The 20,531-nt window shown below is 38.4% G+C and overlaps 1 protein-coding gene across 4 annotated transcripts in view; it reads right to left on the reverse strand.

The window, feature by feature from the left end:
* Positions 1-20,531, reverse strand: part of RFC1 (replication factor C subunit 1) — a 59,715-nt gene that overhangs the window by 1,347 nt on the left and 37,837 nt on the right. For 2 of the 4 annotated variants that reach the window (XM_081118797.1, XM_081118799.1), the window contains exons 11-24: positions 19,940-20,119; positions 18,665-18,769; positions 15,141-15,540; positions 13,355-13,464; positions 12,033-12,147; positions 10,690-10,781; positions 10,349-10,486; positions 10,108-10,203; positions 9,882-9,980; positions 8,528-8,682; positions 8,286-8,403; positions 6,711-6,856; positions 3,695-3,908; positions 1,154-1,345 (exon numbers count right to left, since the gene is read on the reverse strand). In XM_081118797.1, coding sequence (XP_080974923.1) covers positions 1,154-1,345; positions 3,695-3,908; positions 6,711-6,856; positions 8,286-8,403; positions 8,528-8,682; positions 9,882-9,980; positions 10,108-10,203; positions 10,349-10,486; positions 10,690-10,781; positions 12,033-12,147; positions 13,355-13,464; positions 15,141-15,540; positions 18,665-18,769; positions 19,940-20,119 — 2,160 coding nt within the window. Of the gene's footprint in view, positions 1-1,153; positions 1,346-3,694; positions 3,909-6,710; positions 6,857-8,285; positions 8,404-8,527; positions 8,683-9,881; positions 9,981-10,107; positions 10,204-10,348; positions 10,487-10,689; positions 10,782-12,032; positions 12,148-13,354; positions 13,468-15,140; positions 15,541-18,664; positions 18,770-19,939; positions 20,120-20,531 lie in introns of all 4 variants that reach the window. The other 2 variants (XM_081118796.1, XM_081118798.1) reach the window with 1 other exon arrangement.

Genomic DNA, 20,531 nt, shown 5'->3' on the forward strand with positions numbered 1-20,531 from the left:
CTTTCCCTCAGCCAATGGCAAACAGTGGGCTGATACCAAAAGTGATTTTAATCTGTTCTAGCAAAAAACAAGGATGTTTTGCTCTGAAAAACTTCTACAGGCAGTTCAATGGCTATAGCAAAACACAAAAAACAGAAGGGAGAAATGGCTTCATTGAAAATGCTTTTTGCCTGGCTGGTGTGGCTCAGCGGTTGAGCATCGACTATGAACCAGGGGGTTACAGTTTGATTTCCAGTCACAGCACATGCCCGGGTTGTGGGCTCCATCCCGTCAGGGGTGTGCAGGAGGCAGCCAATCAATGACTCTCTCATCACTAATGTTTCTCTCCCTCTCTCTCTCTGAAATCAATAAAAAAAAGAAAATGCTTTTCTTGGTTGTGCTATGAGAATGTGTGTCTGTGGGTAAAGCACAAATCAATGATCAAATAAATAAAAATCATACTTTTTCTAATAGAGCATACGACTATTAATATGATGGCCTATTTTCTTGCTATTTGGCTCTTCTACTATTATAAGAAGCTGTTTATAAAAATGAAATCTAGCTCTGGGCGGATAGCTCAGTTGGTTGAAATGTCATGCCATACACCAAAAGGGTTGCGGGTTCAATCCCTGGGGCACATACAGGAGGCAGCCAATCAATATTTCTCTCACATCGATGTTTCTCTTTTTGTGTGTGTGTGTGTGTGTCTCTCTCTCCCCCCCCTCCCCCCTCTCTAAAAAATCAATAAAGCCCTGGACACTTTGGCTCAGTGGTTAGAGCACTGGCCCTCCGACCAGAGTCATGGATTTAATTCCAGTCAAGGGCACGTTACCTGGGTTGTAGGTTTGATCCCTGCCCTGGTAGGGGCGCATGCAGGAGGCAACCAATCGATGTGTCTCTCTCACATGGATGTCTCTCCCCCACCCCCTACCTCCCTTCCACTCTCTCTAGAAATCAATGGAAAAAGTACCCTCAGGGATTTAAAAAAAAAAAAAAAATCTATACCTTCTCCATCCTTAACCGTGATGAACAAAAAGACTTAAAAGTATTTTCACAGTTTATCTGCTACTTGCTAAACAGGCTCTGGATAATTTCTGAAGGCAAATTATACACAAAAAAAGCTAAACTATTTTGAAGGAGTATCAGAGCTTCTCTCTGTAGCTTAAAATACTACCTTGATCATAGCATCGGCTTCCAAACCATCTTGCTCTTTCTCATCAGACTGAAGGTCGTCTTCATGGAACTCTTCGCTGTGCTCAGAATCCAGCACTGGGCCTGTGCTGTATCTGGGCGTCTTCACTGCCTGGAGTGAGTACGGAGTAAGGTGGACTTCCTTGTTGTAAGCTCTCGTAAAGGCTGCCTTCACCTAAGAAAAGAAATGGAGGTGGTTTTTTTTAACCTAAGTGCCAAATAATTCTTTTGAACTCTGTAGGCCTAAAGGCTTTGAAAGACCCTGGAAGCCCCTTGCAATTATTAGCAAAATATTTATGCATATACATGTAAGTATGCTTGTGTATGTGTGTGTGTGTTTGCATTTTTCTATGAAGATGTTCCATATTTTTCATGATTTTTTTTTAATCCCCACCAAGAATATTTTTTCCACTGATTTTCAGAGTAGAAGGGGAGGGAGAGGAGGAGAAAAGAGAGAGAAACCTCGATATGAGAGAGACATATCAATTGGCTGCCTCCCACACGTGCCCAGCTACATGCCCTTGACCGGGAATCGAACCCATGACCCTTCATTGCGCAGGCTGATGCTCTGACCACTGAGCAGCACCAGCCAGGGCTTTCATGATATTCTTAATAGAGCCCATCACTCAAAAAGAATCAGTATTTGCAAAGGAACCCCACGGTCTGGGAAAACATATTTGCCAAGGATGAATCTGATAAGGGGCTAATTTCCAAAGTGTACAAAGAACGCATAGCACTCAGCAAGAGGAAGACAAACAACCCAATCAAGAAATGGGCAAAGGACTTAAATAGACACTTCTCCAAAGAGGACATACAGATGGCCAAGAGACACAGGAGAAAATGCTCGACGTCGCTAATCATCAGAGAGATACAAATTAAAACCACAATGAGGGATCACTTCACACCTGTCAGAATGGCTGCCATCAACAAATCAACAAACAACATGTGCTGGTGAGGGTGTGGAGAAAGGGGAGCCCTAGTACACTGCTGGTGGGAATGCAGACTGGTGCAGCCACTATGGAAAACAGTATGGAGATTCCTCAAAAAATTAAAAATGGAGCTGCCGTTTGACCCAGTGATCCCACTCCTAGGAATGTATCCTAAGAATCCTGAAACATTCATCAGAAAGGATAGATGTACCCCGATGTTCATAGCAGCACAGTTTACAATAGCTAAGATCTGGAAACAGCCCAAGTGCCCCTCAGTAGATGAGCGGATAAAAAAGCTGTGGGACATTCACACCATGGAATACTACGCAGCTGTGAAGAAGAAGAATCTCGTACCCTTTGGGACAGTATAGATGGACCTGGAGAATATTATGCTAAGTGAAATAAGCCAGGCAGCGAAAGACAAACATCACATGATCTCGCTTATACGTGGAATCTAAAGAACTTAATAAACTGGTGAACAGAATAGATTCAATGACATGGAAGCATAGATGAGACTGATGAATGTCAGAGGGGTGGAGGGGGAGAGAGTAACCAAAGAATTTATGTGCATATATACACAACCCAAGGACATGGACAATGGTGGGGAGAGGGACTGGGGAAGGGGAAGGAATGGGGTAGAATGGGTCATTGGGGAGAAAAAGGGACATCTAATATTTTAAACTAATAAAATTTAAAAATAAAATAAAAAGATTAAAAAAAAAAGAATCAGTATTTGGAAACTTTAAGGCAGACCAAAAAAAAGTCACTTTAAGTCATTTTTACCTATTCAGTGCTCTCTGCAGTTCTACAAGTGGTAAGTTAGTAATCAACCAATCAAAAAAGATTCACAATAAGGTATAAGTTAAAGCTGGCCTTTAATTACCACAAAATACCTTTACTAATAGTGGTTAGTTCAATATGCTATGTAACTTGAAAAGCCTTTTAACATCAAGCTTCTAATAATTGAAGAATTAGTCCATGAATTCTAACTGGAGATGTCTCCTGTGAGAAATTACCCATAACCACTGAATCAGGCTGAAATTCTAGAGAAGGCAGCCACAAAGAGGATGTCTTCTAAAACAGCACCAAATAAACAGGCACAAGAGTGAGGTATTCACGTTACGTCACTTTAGTTTTTTCATGCTCGTTATATAAAGAAAGTAGGGAATACATTATTACACAACAGATTGTCCAACTGGAACACTGAATCCACAAACTAGGCAGACTAAGTGTAAAAATCCCCAGCCGTTAAACGCTTCTTTCCTAATGCACCCCTACCACTTCTGTTACTTCACCCAGCTCATCTGCCCACCCTTACTTACAAGGAATACATTTCTATTTGTTCCTCAGCTTTCACATCTTGCTTTTCCACTCAGCATAAAGCAAAGATAAACATACAAATTGTAAAATCGAATCCAGAAGTCTTTTCTTAATATTGTACTCAAGTAGTATATTTGCAAAGCATAGGCCATAAGAAGCAAAAAGCACTGAAAAAACTAAACCTTTCTAAAGCATGTAAAACACCTCTGAACTACTCCCAGTACAAACCTGGCAACTACAAACTGATGGGAGAGCCAGTGGGTTACACAACTTACCTTGGGATCCAGCTTGGAGAAGGGACTAGGCTTGCCTCCCCAGCTGCTAATTTCCATGATATTCTCAAAGTCTTCTTTCATCAAATAATATGCATCCATAAGGGCAACAACATCCTGCACTCCTTCTACCCCTTGTGAGGTCAAGGGCTGTACAAGTGCATCCCTTATATGTGATAGATAATCCATATTTATAGTCCTTTTGCTGGAGTAAGTTCTTAAAACAAAAGAAGAGAGAAACACTCGTCAATAGCATACTACCACCAATTCAACTCCCTGTGCACATCAACAGTTAATGAGTTGGAGTTCAATCCACTTTTAATAATGCACATTGGAATGCCTACTATTTAGTAGCTGTTGTAGGAAAAACCTAGTGCTACCCCAGCAGGGACACGTATAGATACTAATGTGCTCAAAGGGAATTTTCTACTTACCTGGATCAAAGAATGCAAAACACAAATGTAGGTTCTGCTCCCATCCTACTCCTAAGGCCCAGGCAACAACAGTGTTTCTATGTGTTCATACTTCTTACAGCCAAAGGTTACTCATTCCCAGTCCCAAATATTAAACACATCCGTAAAAGGCAGTGAGGTTTCCTACCTAAAGTGCCACTGCCCTTCCTAACAAGGGTCTGAAACACCTTTTGGTCTCTGGATTGTAACATACAAAATTATATATGAATGCTTCCTTCACATTTCCTAATGCTGTTACTCTGAAATGTTTAGTTCTAGAGCAGGGTTTCCTCAAATCTAAAAACAAAACTGCCAAGAATGTTCCTGAAGAGTCACAAGGTGGTCCACACTGGCCAGGGAAAGACAGGGAAACAGTCTCTTAATAGGCTGAGAACTAGAACGGTATCACGAAACAACTATTTTTCCTTTCTCCTTAAACGCTGTTGCTTAAAGACAAAACAGCTGAACAAAACAGTATTTCCAATGTCACCACCCTACATCTTTCCAACCCAGCTGCCTCCATCTTCCAACCAGGAAATTACATACATATGTGTACTTCAAACAAGCAACCTCGAAGATGTTGATTTCAAAACCCATATTAAAATCAGAAAAGAAAGGAAAAGTCCTTTTAAAAATTACCTGAGTCTGGCTCCTGACTTCAGGTGACTGAATGTCTGAATCTCAAGAAACCACACAGCTCTCCTATCAGAAATCCAGAACTTTGCCCCACAATTGTTTTATTAACTAGGCAAAGAGTGCAAATAATGCTATTTTTTTTAACAATGCTCCTATTTTAAATTCGCCCACTTCCTCTACAGTCTGTCTCCTATAATCAACTATACTAGTACTTGAAGACAAGTATGAGTCTATGAGCCCATAAGCCTCAGTACCCAGACAATCATGAACACTCTTCCAAAATTATTCTCATAATTTGTTACATCATTGTTACCTTCTAGTAGGATCACATAACATTGAATCTAGGGAAGTCTAAAGGTACCACCTACATCAAGGGTTCTTATCCTAAAAATCTATTACTTTCTCTGAAATTATATGTATACATTAGTGCATTTGGGGGGAAATAAAGGCCAAAGCTTTCAGATTCTCAAAGGCATCTATGAACCAAAAAAGGTTGAGTAATAAAATCACACTTTTCCATCTTTAAAGATAAAGAGAAACATGACCTACAAAAGTTCAATGACTTAATCAGGGTTTATTTCTGGGGGTAGAAACTGAGACTCACTCATTTAGCACATAGAATTGCTAAACAAGTGTTTCTTAAGAAATCATACATAGGATACAATCATCGTCAAGCACATCTGTAGTGAGCTTCTCAATTATTAAAGTCGAACCGGAGGAGGAAACAGACATCCAAAAGGACAGCCATGAAATACATGAAGTCCCATGCCCACAAACCATAAGCATAGTAAGAGCACCAAAGAGGAACACCCTAGGGCAGAGGGGTGCATGATATTAATAAGCGGTAGGCAGGGAACAGGAAAAAAGCTGAGAGGCTGCAACCTGACCAGTGAGGACAGCAGGGGAAAGGAGCCTTTTCCAGCCTCCACAGGCTGCCAGCATCCCTTCGCTCATGGTCTCTTTTCCCACCTTCAAAGTAGCAGTGCAGCATCTTCAAATCTCTCTCTGGCACTCTCTTTTTAAAAAAAGTAAAAACCCAGGAGAATCTTGCCTCTCAAGATGGGAATAAATATATTTTAAGCCATTAAATTTTGGTTTTATGTTATAGCAGCAACAGAATACTAACTCGAGGATGGTAATAAAAGACACATGCCACTGGCTTGGAAGAGGGAATGGAGCAGGAAGTAGAATTTCATAGGAACAGAAGAAAGGAACTCAGTTCAGCTTTAACCAAAAGTCAAGCGTGAACCAAATCGCAACATTCCCTCCACAGACCAGAAAGAGAAATAAGATTGCTCAAGTAGTTTTTCACGGTTAAAAATAAATCCGTAAGTTCACTTAATATTTATATGCATGCGTATTTTCTAAGTTTCTAAACTTTAACAAAATTGTACCAAATAACAAGAATTTTGAACATCCTTAAACTCCTCCAAGCCCATTGGTTCAATCATCTGAGTATCCACTTCCTATTATAAGCTAAACTGTATCCTCTATCCCAAACAACTAGGTCAGTTTACTACTAGGACAGGTACAAACTAGTTCATTTATTTAAATGGTTCCCTTTTTCCAATTACATTATTCTGAAGCAGAGATACTTTATATGCCCATTAGTATTAGGAATGGTCACAAGAACAATAATAGCACTATCTCAGAGTCATAAACTTTTAAAATTTATCTCAAAGTTATGACACATCTACCACCTGGCTTTATTCTTCCAAAGTATCCTTTTAAGTGATAAAACAAGTGTTATAATGATTATGGGTAATAAAACTCAGGCTCACAAAATAAAAAGAACTTATTCAGGATTATTTATCTAGTTAGCAATAAAATCAAAACTAAAATATAAATCTTTTGACCAATGCTATCCTCACTGGATAAAGGCTAAATACATCACACTGATAAAATACCAGAAATGGAGAAATACCACTTACCTGAGACTCATGTGCAATGCTAGGTCCTGCACAAGACGGTCGTGTTTGGCTGTAGACGAGTGCTTACCCAACCAGCTCGGGAAGGTGGGAAACTGGGTCATGTACCCCCTCATTAACTCTCCAGGAAGAACACTGGCATAAATGGCCTGGAAAAAAATCAAGTGCAGCCACAATTTAAATTCAGCACAAAGTTGGCTTCCAAGCAGTCTCTGGAAAATGAAGCAACAATGTCCCACATACCTAATTCCAGGGCAGTCAGGCCCTTTCCTTGTCTCTGACCTGTGGGTATGAGAAACTTGTCCCAGAGAAAACAACTGATTGTGGTAAACGCCTTGGTCCAAAACACGTATGGCCCCAAGGCAGATCATCTTGCCAACTCAGCCTCCTCAACCAACTGATCTCACATGCCAGTTACATCATGGATGCCAATGTCACAGAAAAGACTTTGTTAAGAGGAGCATAATTGTCTCTAACATAAGGTACTGAAAGCACAGGTGGATCAAAGCGTGGAAAGTCTAACAATTAGGGAATCGAGCAACCTGACACTTGAGGAAAGTGAAACAGGGTGTCCTTGGATATCTTCTATATCTAGGGTTTCACTTGTTTAAAGGCTGGAATTACACATAAATTTTGTATCCTGCTTCACTGTAATAATTAACTAATTTTTTCATATCAGTTCAACTTTACAAATAATTCTAAAAGTGGCATAATTTTCCAGTCAAGAGAATTTACCATAATTCATTATTCTCCTGTTGTTAGACATGGAGAGTCTGTCCAATTTTTGCCATCAGAACTAATGTTTTAGGGAATATTTTTGTACATTAAGCTTTTTTGTGTTTAAAATTATTTCTTTAAGATGAATTCTCAAATGCACATTAGGTTAAAAAAATGAATACTTTTAAAACATAAGAGAAAGAATTCTTTGTATCCAGAATGAGTCTTTGTTTTTATGTTTTCAAACAATGTGTGGGTAGGATTAAGAGAAGAGCAGGCTGCTAAAGTCCCTTGTTTATTACTTAGACCAATAATACTGTATAAATATGCAAAACTCAGACAAGAACAAGTACTTATAATTATGAATGTTGACAAAACTCAAATATTTTGAGTAAACGATATCAACCAAAATAAAGTACCCAATACAAAGCTGCTTCTCTAGCAAGAGGAAAATCAGAATTCATGTGTCAGAAAGTGGTGGCTGCCCTGCCCTGGCTGCACTTCCTTAAGGAGAAGCCACTAGTAACCATCTGGGCGAGCTGAGAGTGACAAAAGGGAAATAGGTTCTTAAGGTTAAACAGAGCAAATGAATCTACTGACTCACATCTTAGTTACGACCAAAATCTAATGTTATTTCCGTGTGTCCACTTACATAAAGTCATTTTGAACCACTGAAAAATAAGGCCAGATTAAGAAATAGACAACAGTGACCATAGAGTGTTTTAATCTGTACCAGATGGTATTTTTGCCATAAGAGCCATAATGTTCATCTGGCATTTCAAATAATTACAGGAGCTAAAAGCTATTTTGTTCTCTTTAACTAAAGCAGAGCCCGCACTCTAAGAAAAGCACTGTGCTTACCTGTGTGGGCAGAAGACTCCAGTTTTGCTTACTCCGGACCTGCCGGTCCACTAGGTCGCCATCACATATGCTATCTGCTGCTCTGCTTAAAAGCATCAAGTGCTTTTTTATGTCACCCCTGAAGGATAAAAACCAGTCTGGATGACACCACTGTCCACATTCCACACCCTCCCTCTGTTATCTGGCCTTCGAGGTGTTGGGGAGGACACCAATCCTAACCCTCACTAGCTCTGAACACTCACCCCGCAGCTACAGGCTTCACGTGTATGTAGTTCTCCTGGACAAAGAGGGGTGCTATTGAATAATCATGAAAAAAGAGATCTGATTTGTCCACAAGCGACATATGAGAAGTCTCTTCTCCAGCTGCAAACACCTTCCGGGCAACATCAAATGGGCCCTAAAAAGAACGAGGGGCACACCTAGTAGACGGGCCAACATCCAAAAGACAAAATGCTGGCAAAGATGTGGAGCAGCAGCAAGTCTCATGCATTGCTTCACTTTGGAAGACAGTTTGGTGGTTTATTACAAAATTAAACATACTCTTAACCATACTATCCAGTAAGTAGTTGTGCTCCTTGGTATTTACCCAAACAATTAAAAAGTTTTATCACACAAAAGCCAGCTCATGGATGTTGATAGCAGTTTTACTCATAACTGCCAAAGCTTAGAAGTTGCCCTTCAGTAGGCGAATAAACCGTGGTACATCCAGACAATGGAATATTATTTAGAACTAAAAGTAAATGAGCTATCAAGCAATGAAAAGATATTCAGGAACCTTAAATGCATGTTACTGAGTGAAAGAAGCCAATCTGAAAAGGCTACATAGTATGATTCCAACTATACCACATTTCCAAGAGGGTGAAACTATGAAGACAGTAAAAAGACTGGTGATTCCCAGGGGTCAGGGGAAGGGGAGGGGTGAACAGGCAGAGCACAGAAGATTTTAGTATGTGCAATGCCAGGTACATGTCATTAAACATTTGTCAAAACCAACAAAATGTATACCACCAAGAGTCAGCCCTAAATGTGAACTATGGGCTTTGGGTAATAATGTGTCAGTGTTGGTTCATCAGCTGTAACAAATGAACCACTCTGGTGGGGGATGTTGACAGCGGAGGAGGTTGTGAGTACGGAGGCACAGAAGGTATATGGAAAATCTCTCTACCTTCTGTTCAATTTTGCCGTTTTAATTTTTTTAAAAAGAGGGGGGAAAAACACTTCTAAATTAGTGCTCTAATAAATTCTGAGTAGTGACTAGGTGAAATAGAACACAGAGCTAATTGATAAGACTTCTATAAACTATAAACTATTAAAAACAGATTCTGAACAGTTCCAAAACCATTAAAATTACAAATGAAATTCATACAGCAAGGACTTTGAAAAAGCCACTTTATAAGTACTGAAGCTTGTATAATTTAAAACTTCCCCTTCTCAAAATTTACAATATACACTGACAGTCCTTGAAAAAAGTTTCATTTGAATTAGAAACACTTTTAGCAGTTGCCTGTCTCTCTTATAAACATCCTTAGGTTCTATAAGTGTGTCAAGGAACTACAGCCCAACCAGAATTAACTAAGAAATGGAAACTCATTTTACCAGTCTGATGTCCTTTTTGGCTCTCTGGGAGTCAGCCCTGGCCTGGTCATAGGTTAGTGCCTTGCTTTGTGCACACCACATACTCAAGTTGTGTAAAACCTAAGAGAATCGCAAATAAGACACTGTCAAGATGGGACAAAACTGCCACTCCTCTTCCTCAAAAGGCTGAAGGCATTAATTCAAAAGAATTATCAATTGTCATATAATATATATATATTTAATTTACCTGTCTGATATCTTGATTGGCTCCCAAAATTATTTCATTCATAGCTGGAGGAGGAATCTTCAAACCCTCTTTAAATGCAATAGACATCATAGCACCCTAAAAGTGACAAAGGGGAATTGTCAATAATTTTTTTAAAAACTTATATAATTAGATATTTTTAAAATATTTATGAGGTACTTTTGAAATTGATCTTTAAATAAATAGGATAGTGTGATGGAAAAAAACATTTCAAATATCATACCTTAATCTGTTCAACCCGAGGTCTTTGAAAACGAAGATCAAAACAATAATGAACCAAAGAGCGAATCTTGGGATGATTTCTATCATTGCACATACAAATAATGGGAATTTTTGTATGTTTTATCAGGCCAATTAGTTCCTAAAAGGCAAATGTGCAACACAAAAATAATTATTTAAAAAAACAAAATACCACACAATGTATGCACTTTTTTAAGAACATCCTCAGCAACATGCTTTAATTGTCATAGATAGCACAGCATAATAATTAGTTCTTTATATATTTTGTGGGGAAAAACACTAAAAACCAAGAGTAAAATTGCAGAAGTACAATGCTTTCATTACCTGAATTCCTCCCCTGTCCTCACTGCCTGCCATGCCATCTACTTCATCCATGATAAGGGCGTGTTTCATGCTTGCTAAAGGGGCTGCTCCACCTAACCCACATTGAGAAGCAGTGGGATGGGTCAGAAACAAAACAACAGTTGTTCAAACACTGCTGCTTTATAAACAATTATATCACACAACTGAAACTGATAACACATGGAACAAAATTCAAACAGTACCAGAGTATGCATGAGAAGAGATCCTCCCATCCACCCTGGCCACCTAGGGCACCCAGTTTCCCTCTCAGAGGGAAACAGTGCGAATGGACTCTTGTATATCCTTTCGGAGGTATTTGGTTCATGTTAAAAATGTGTGTGCAGAAAAATATGCACCTTGGTCATTTAATATATTTTCGTGATCTGTTCCTTATCTGTAGATAACCACCACATTTTTCAAGGCTGTTCAATAATGTTCCATTTTACACATGTATCATAACTTAATCTCTAGTAATAAAAAGTGAAGATGCTTTCAATCTTTTGCTATTATAAATCACACTTAATGAATATCCATGTGTATGTCATTTTGCAAATATACAAATATTAACAGTGAACCCAGGAATGAGAATTTCTGGGTTAAAGGACATGTGTAATTTAACTGAGAAATACTGCCAGATTCCACTCCCAACAACCACGTAAAAGAGTGACGTTTCCCAAGCAACTTCTTTTTAACAATGACTTTTTACCGTTGAAAGCACCAAGATTTCGGGTGACTATGCAACAGGTTCTAAACATGCACTGTTCAGTATGTAGTTGGACATCCAGTTGTCCTCGTGAGCTCTGGCCATACCAGACCCCTAGCTACAACCTTGAACACAGCAGTATCTCCACAGTCTTCTCCTCCCCTACTACTCTTGTCTGAAATAACCCCCTTCCGCCCACAAAAGAGTGTCTCTCATTCTTCAAGGCCCTTCAAACGAATGTCACCCTTTTACCGGTAGTTTTCCCCAATGAACCAAATAGAATCACTTCTTCATTTACTGGTCTCTATCACCTCAGGACTCATCAAACTATATTATTTATTTTCTTGCCCTCTTCAGAGGACCTACCTGTGAAACTGCTAAAACCATATACAAAATACATAAACATGTCCATGTATGCATTTTTATCACATTCTTAGAAATTTCTAAGACCTACAAAAAAAGGTAACTATTGTCCTATAAGAGTTACAACAGAGGCTTTTCATATTCTCTCATTAGTCCCAGGAATTAGCAGGGTGCCTAGTGCATAGGAGTGGTTACCAAACATTGAAATGAACTTGTTTCTCTTACATAACCAAAGAAAACAGTTCAAAAAGCCACATACTTGAATAAAAGCCTTTGATGCTGGTATTATTCAGTGACTCAGCAACAATCTCCTTCAAACTGTTCTTACTCCGAGTATCACTTGCATTCAGTTCCACGTAGCTATATCCCAATTCCTAATTAGAATATTGGAAACCATTACTATCACAAGGCAAATTATTAATCACTTCCCCCCCCACCAGGGATAAAAACATAAAGTATGATAGTAACAGACAGTGAGGTTAACTATAATATACCTCACAATAATGAGTTTAAAATATCATGTTCATACATACCCCCCCCACACACACACATTTGGTTTAAAAACCTCAGCTAACAAATCACTAACCTAGGAGAATATATTCAAATAAGCAATCTTACTGTTTGCTTCTTAAAGTCTTAAAAAGAATTAAATGAAACCATTCCAAGATTTCAACATTAGATATAGAATAAATCTATTACAAAGATGCAAAAAAGTAATTCTTGACTTCAAGATAAAGTTAAATCATTCTTTGTCAAATTATCCCTATGTACAATCATCCTCTCAAATCATGAAAAATCAAGTTTTGTGACTCATTTCCCAAAACTGATCATTATCTCGATCATAAGACATTAAAAAAATGCCTTAATTGAATTCCTAAAAAAAGTAATGACAATAATAAAGGGAGAAAAGAGTCATGTTCACTATTGGAGAGACTAAAGGGAAAAATATATATGTATTTTATATATATAAATATATATATATTTTTAATGTTTATAGAGTAGAAAATACAGTTATTACACCTGCTAAAAATTTATGCTCTGGTCCCTACAACAAAGATCAAATGAAACCACCAGCTTATGGGAGAGGGTTTGGAAATCCAGCATAAATTTAAAATAAGTTTAAAGTCCTTCATGTTATCATTCTGATACCATGTCATGTACCATTTCATAGCATTCTGATAAACATAAACTGTGGCTTGCTCTACTGCCTTGTCTTCTCATTGTCTAGATATAGCAGCCAGAGAGACAAGAGCAAAGGCAGGGTCCCACAAACCTGGGTTCACACTGCACTACCACCCTCCTCTCTAAACTCATTTCATTTTTCACATTAAGATGTTAACAGTACACAAATTCTTAGAAGGGTATTTATATTACCTATAAAATAATGCTGTATCACCTATAATTATGATGACAAATATCCCAAAAACCAAAGCAAATTCTAAAGGTTTAATTTTAGGAAAGTATATACACAACAGGTTAAAATATATATATACCAAAGACATACTCACACATGCACACACATCCCCTGCACATGCCCACTTCTACGTTACCTCTCCAACTGCACTACAAGAGAACACCCACCTGACAAACCAGAGAGGCCGTGGTTGTTTTGCCAACACCTGGAGGGCCTGAGAGCAATGCTGCTTTAAAACTAGAGCCATCGTCCTTGCCAGCAAATTTACCAAACTTTGCTACTAGGAAGAAAGAAGTTCCAAAGTGTTACCTATGTTAACTAATAGAAATTCACGATTAATTGTGCATGAACTTAGCATAGAGAGCAGTCCTCCAGTTTAGTTCTAAATTTGCAGGATATTTTCTACAAAGTATAAACAATAGTTTCCATAGCACTTAGTAAAATTCTACTCCCCAGATCACCTCCACCCAAAATAAAAAACTAAAACTCATTAACTTTAAAACTCTGATTTGAAACAGTACTTTTACAATCTCCTTTGTACAAAAGCACGGGTCATGAAGCAAACTACCTGGGCTCCAAGCCTAACTCCACCTATCCTTAACTCTACCACTCACCAGCTGGGAGAACTTCAGAAGTGACTTATCCCCTCTGGCCTGTTGCCTCCTTTATAAAATTAGGGTAATGATAGTAACGTGTCTGGTCAGGATATTGAAGGGATGAATGTGCCCAAGCACAGAGCCTGGCATGTCTCAATAAATGTTAACAAGCATAATCGGTTTATGTGTTCACAAAAAAAAAAAAAAAAATTGAAGATGTTGTGTCTTCCACTACCTTGAACAGCTCTACAGTGTTCTTCCTCCCCTTAGGACATGGGTGCCTGGCACATACAGGGTGCTCACACATACATACACAATGACCAAGAGACTTAAATCTACTGCAGGCATGGAAAAAGGGACTATAGTTCACCTGAAGCCTTCAAGTCTTCTTCAGGCACACAAAGCACTTATCCCCCTTTTAGGGTAGATTTTATGTGGTTTTGGAAAGAGAGAGTCAAATTTAACCATGTATCATTACAATTATATTATCTGTTCTAAATAAAATAAACTGGCATCCTCGGCGAATGTCTACTGACCACACACGTTAAAAACCCATTCACCACTTTGATGATGACTTTACTGTGATGCTCACGAAACTTTGCCTTCTTATTTCTTACATAATATCCTCCAGGGCTGCAGCTGAAGCTCCATACACTACTAACATTTGTGATCTGAAACGTCAGCTCCAACAACATTTTGGACATTAAATGTATATTGTGGGTGTTCATATTACATACAAACACATGGTGAACAAGCACAGAAACTAGAGCAGCTCAGGACTATCAGGACTATCAAAAGCAAGCACACTACCGGGTTTTTAGGCTGCCTAATCTATAACTGTGCCTCAGGTTTCTATTCGCACCCTTCCCCCAAGTCTCCTTAGCACTCCAAGGAGTCTCGCTCTCATATACCTTCAGATCTTGGTACATGTACTCTTTCCCACCCAACACCCTCCCCTCACCCCTTCACCTAGCTAACTCCTACTTGGTTTCCAAGTCTTAGCTTAGATATATACCCCTTTCTCCAGGAATAGGAGCACACACATCCCCATCCCTGACCAAACACTTCCTTCCCCTTAACATCCTATACTTACCCTTATAACAGTATTTAGCACATTACATTTTAATTGCTGGTTCATATATGTCTCCCCTACTGACTGTGAGCTCCTTGAGAGGGACTGTGTTTTGTTCACAACAGCACCTCTGGAGTCTAGGACAGCACCTGGGCTCAGAGCAGGCTCTCAATAAATGCTTGCTGAGAGGTGAATGAACCAACTATTAGACTTCCTCACATATGTGCAACTGAGCAATTACATGGTGACAGACACACACACAAATGAATGAAGCTGTAAAATCACCGTGTTTCCTATCTTCAGATGGACTCTTGTGCCAGTTTTGGAGCCAGCGTAGGAGTTTGTTGGCACAGCTCTGGTCACCTTGCTGTCCAATTATGGTCTTGAGCGAGGTTGGCTTATATTTATCTACCCAGAGTAAATTTGCCACTTTGTTTTCACTGCTGTCATCAGCCAAATTCCTAGCCCGGCTGTCACCATTTGTCTCCTCGGCCACCTGCTCCTTGAAGTCCAGGCCTCTCTGAAACACACTTGTTTCCTTTTTTATTGACGTCAAAGAGCCGTCCTTTCTGGGAGTCCGTTGGTACTTTTTGGATTCTGATTCTTTCCTGGTTGGACTAATTTTTCTTTTTCCTTGGTGATTTTTTTGGGGTGTTCTCTGCAATTTGGACTTTTCTTTATTCATCTTAAAAATTGGGAAAGTGGAAAAAAGAAACCTGGTGAGATAAAGAATTTCTATCCCACTAAATATACTCCAGAATACAATCTGAGGTATTCAAATAAGCTACCTAAGCTGGATTTGGCTTTTCACAGTGGACCCTGCTGTTTGTGGAAATCACCACCTTCCAAACTTTATAAAAATTAACAACAAACACAGTGAAAGGCACCCAAATGCAATTTTTAAAATTGAGAACACTTTTTTTTAAATAATCCAGTATCAGTTTGAAAAAACAGGATAAAGGTTTAAGAGATTTTTGTTTGTTTCCTAACCAGTTAAAAGTTAATGCCTCCAAGCAGTTTGCTAAGTGAAATAAGTCAGAGAAAGACAAGTGCTGTATGATCTCAGTTATATGTGGAATCTAATGAACAAAATAACAAACAAAATAGAAACAGAACCATAGATAGAGAACAGACTGAAAGCTGTCAGAGGGGATGGGGGTTGCGGGGCTAAATGAAAAAGGTGAAGGAATTAAGGAAAAAAAAAAGACACAGACAACAGCATAGTGATTACCAGAGGGAAACAGGGTGAGGGAGGTGAAGAGAGTATAAGGGAGATAAATGGTGATGGAAGGAGACGACTTGGGGTAGTGAACACACAATGCAATGTACAGATGATGTATTACAGAATTGTATAACTGAAATGTATATAATTTTATTAACCAATGTCACCTCAATAAATTCGGTAACAAAATAAAAAGCTCTAGTCAGGTGGCTCAGCTGTTTGGAGCATCATCCCATTAACCAAAAGGTTGCAGGTTCAATTCCCGATCAGGGCACATACCTAGATTTCGGGTTCGATCCTTGATCAGGGCACATACAGGAGGCAACCAATGGATGGTTCTCTCTCTCCTCCTCCTCCTTCTCTCTCTGGAAATCAATGAAAACATGTCCTCAGGTGAGGATAAATAAATAAAATAAAAATTTTAAAAGTTAATGCCTCCAAATAACTATATCTGGTGTCAGGTGTGTGCAAGACTTACTTGGGGAATCGCTTTGTAAGTTATATAAATGTCTAACCACACTATACCATACCCCAGAAATTAATATTAGAATAAAAAATTTTAAAGTTAATAACTATACAAACGTTCACAGCATTACTATATTATATACATACATATATTATTTTATATTATACCTGAAAAATAAAAATAACCCAAATGTCCACCAACTGATGAACATATAAACAAAATGTGGTATATCCACACAATGGAATATTAATCACCAATGAAAAGGAGTGCAGTAATGGTTCAGTGTAGGTGAACCTTGAAAACATGATGTTACGTGAAAGAAACCAGACACAAAGGACCACATACTGCATGATTCTTTTAAATGAAATGGCTAGAATAGGCAAATCCAGACACAGAAAGTAGCATGGTGGTTGCCAGGGGGTGGATATGAGGATGACTGCAAATGGATACAGGGTTTCTTTAGGAAGTGATGAAAATGTTCTAGAATTAAGATTGTGGTGACAGCTGCACACTTTTGTGAATATACTAAAACCACTGATTTATGTACTTTAAAAGGGTGTGGTCTGTGAATAATATCCAAATAATAAATTTTGTGGAGTGAATAATAAAAAAGAAAAAATGTAGTGACTCTTTAGTGGATGTTAAAATTAGTGGGTGAATGTTTGAGGAAAAACAAGGTATCAGCATAGTCCTAAAGTATTTCCCCAATACACTTATCAATTACAAAGGGGAAATAGTCACTTTGCTAGTAGAGAAACCCAGAAGTCATTGACTTAACCAAAATCAAGATTATCATCAATAATAGATATCACACCTCATGTATGTCTGATAAAATGCACTGTGAAGGACACAGTATCACTTCTGAGTATTCTTGCTCAAAATGTATAACCTCAAGTTAATCATAAGAAAACATCAAAGAAATCCAAATTTTTTGTAGAATGGCTCCTCCAGGAATGACAAAAGAACTGTCATAGACAGGAGGAGACTAAGACACAACTACTAAACGAACTGTGGGATCCTGGAACAGAAAAAAGACAACAGAGGGGAAAGTGAAGTTTGAATAACATGTGTAGCTTAGTTAGCAGTACAGTGCCAATGTTAATTTCCTGGTTTTGATTAACTGTGCTATGGTTATGTAAGTTAATATTAGGGAACATTAGGTGAAGGGCCAATACAAATCATTTCCCAAGATTTTCTAACTGGAAAAAATGGCAGACCACCTTGCCACTTGGGTAACAGAACTGGGGACATTAAACTTAGGCTACTGGTACCCCTGTTCCTGCACTTGGAAAAGACCTGTATATATGGGAACGAACAAGGCTAACACTAGAAGCAGAGACAGAAACTGAAAGGGCCCTGAAAGCACTATAGTCTCCAGATCCAGGAACCCTACACCAGACCCACCCTACCCACAGTTTAGTTATGTGAGCCAACACTTTTCCCTCTTTTGCTAAAGCTAATACAGGCTGGGTTCCTATCGCAACTGAAAAAGTCCTAATAAGAGTTTTAATTAAAAATGAATGTATCGGCCCTAGCCAGATAGGCTCCGTGGTTAGAGTGTCAGCCGCAAACTGAAGGGTCCTGGGTTCAACTCCAGCCAAGGGCATGTACCTTGGTTGCAGGCTTGATCCCCGGCCCTGGTTGGGGAGCGTGCGGGAGGCAACCAATCGATGTGTCTCTCTCACATCAATGTTTCTACCTCTCTCTCCCTTCCACTCTCTCTGAAAAGCAATAGAAAAAAATATATCCTTAAGTGAGGATTAAAAAAAATTAAATGTATCGTACTGGTACCAATACTATATCTTTTAAAGAACTCTAAAGCAATAACCTCTGCACAAAGTCACTATAAGAATATGGAAAATACGGAAAGTTTAGTAAGTAGATATGGTAAGTGCAATACACTGTGCTCTCTCCCTCTTCATATTCCTTTAAAAAAGGTAAGAAAATGCATCAAAGAAGACATCCTGAAGCAGAGTCTACCTTCTCAAAAAGAAATATGGTAGGTTCATTTGCAGTAGAAGTTAAATCTTTTAGCCAACAGGCCTGTAGTCACCCAAGAAATGTCTATGAAACAGGAAAGCTGCTACAAACCAACTTAAATCATGTTCGTTTTATACAAACCTCAGCTTCAATTGCTATTTCATATTTGGACTTCTTGCCTGGCATAGTTCGAATCAGATCCAATAGGCCATCTTCATCAATAATTTTTGTCCCCAGGGCTGCTGCCTAGTGATTAAAAATGCAAACCATTAAAAACCTTTATTCTAACCATTACTTTCTGTTTAAAAATTAAATAAGAGAGAGATTCTAGGGCCTCTTAATAGGTGAAAAGCCACATTTGTAAATTAGATCATACTGGAATTATTTTTTTTAACCATATTCATGAAAAAGTACCATTAAAAAGAAAGAAAATGGCAGATACCGCCCTATGAATAAGTTGGTACCTGAGGTGTCACATGACCATTTTTCTGTATTGCTTTACCCTAAAAAGGCGAAGTCACTAGGGCCTAAGTCCAGCTCTTTAATCCCCTCCCCCAGGATCTGCTCGTCTGGCAGACATTTTCCTCCCCTTTCTTCCTTACTAACAGAGCTCCAGTGTGTCCATCTCCAAATGATAAATTATGATTGGTCTAAGGCAATCAGAAAAGTCCTCATCTTCCCAACCTTGTTTATAGTACTTAATGACCATGTGACAGCTCTGGTCAATAAAATCTAAGTAGAATTTACAAGAGGAGTTTCTGAGAAAACTCTTGTAAGGCCAGTCACAGCTAGTACAACATCTTGCTCCCTCTTTTCTGCCTTGAATGTGGACTTGACTGCCTAGAGCTATAGCTATCTTATAACACAAGGTAACATGCACACGATGTCTAAAGTTAACAAAATAAGGACGAAAGAGTTAAAAAATGGAACTAGCCTGACTACATTACTGAGCTACTGAACCATGCCCAGCAACTGCCTACCTCTGGAATTCTTGTTATGTAAGGAAATAAGCAGCTATTTGTTTTAACCAAGATTAGTAGAGTATTCTGTTACTTGGAGATAAACATAATCCTACTTCCAGAATTCCAATAAAAAAATGAAGTGGCATATATAAGAATACTTAGGACTAAAAAGAAAAGAAAAAAACTGCATTTGTTTCTATCTTCAAAAAAAGATTTAAATTAGAATACTACACTAAAAAAGTCAAGTAAACAGGAACTGTGCTTCAATTGGAACACCAAAATCCTGGGATCAAAGCCAACGCTTCACGGAGGAAAAATAAAAGAGGGAAGAAATTACTTTTCCATTTTTTCCTTCTCTTAACTCTGTGAAAAGGGCATTACTACAAATGGTCGTATCAAGAGCCTGCCAAAACAAGCAGCTGTTTCACTGTGCTGAGAACACAACAGCACCCACCTTATCACTCTTAGACTGCCCACTATCACGACCCATGACAAGGTAGTTTGTTTTCTTGCTGACATTTCCGGTTACTTTTCCTCCATAACGTTCAATTAGAGACTTGGCTTCATCTCTTTCAATGGACTCCAGCACTCCTGTGATTACAAATATAAGGCCTTCCAAGCAATTGTCAGCTCCCTAAAAACCAAAATGTTCAAGCAGAGAGGAAATTACATGGTAGCTTTCCAAAGAAATATTTGGCATCAAAACTGCAAGAAGTTGATTTTTCTCATTTGACATCATAAATAATCTCAGCATGGAAAAATTTGCTGGAAATTTACAGCAAATAAGCAGAACTTGAAATTAAATTCTGAGAAATTCTTATGTAGGCTAACATTTAACAAACTTATAAAACCAGCAATGAAGAAATACATTCAATACAGTTAGCAAAACTTATTAACATTAGCCAGTCATACTATTTTCATTATTATGTTTAATATTTAAACTACTAGTGAAGTTGTATAACTTTAAGTAAACAACTAGATGCAATCCACCTACAGAAACCCTTGCTATTAAGAAAGAAAAGCTTCAATTTTGAAAAGCTAAACAA

Source organism: Miniopterus schreibersii (assembly GCF_964146895.1).
Source record: "Miniopterus schreibersii genome assembly, chromosome: 1".
Taxonomy (NCBI): domain Eukaryota; kingdom Metazoa; phylum Chordata; class Mammalia; order Chiroptera; family Miniopteridae; genus Miniopterus; species Miniopterus schreibersii.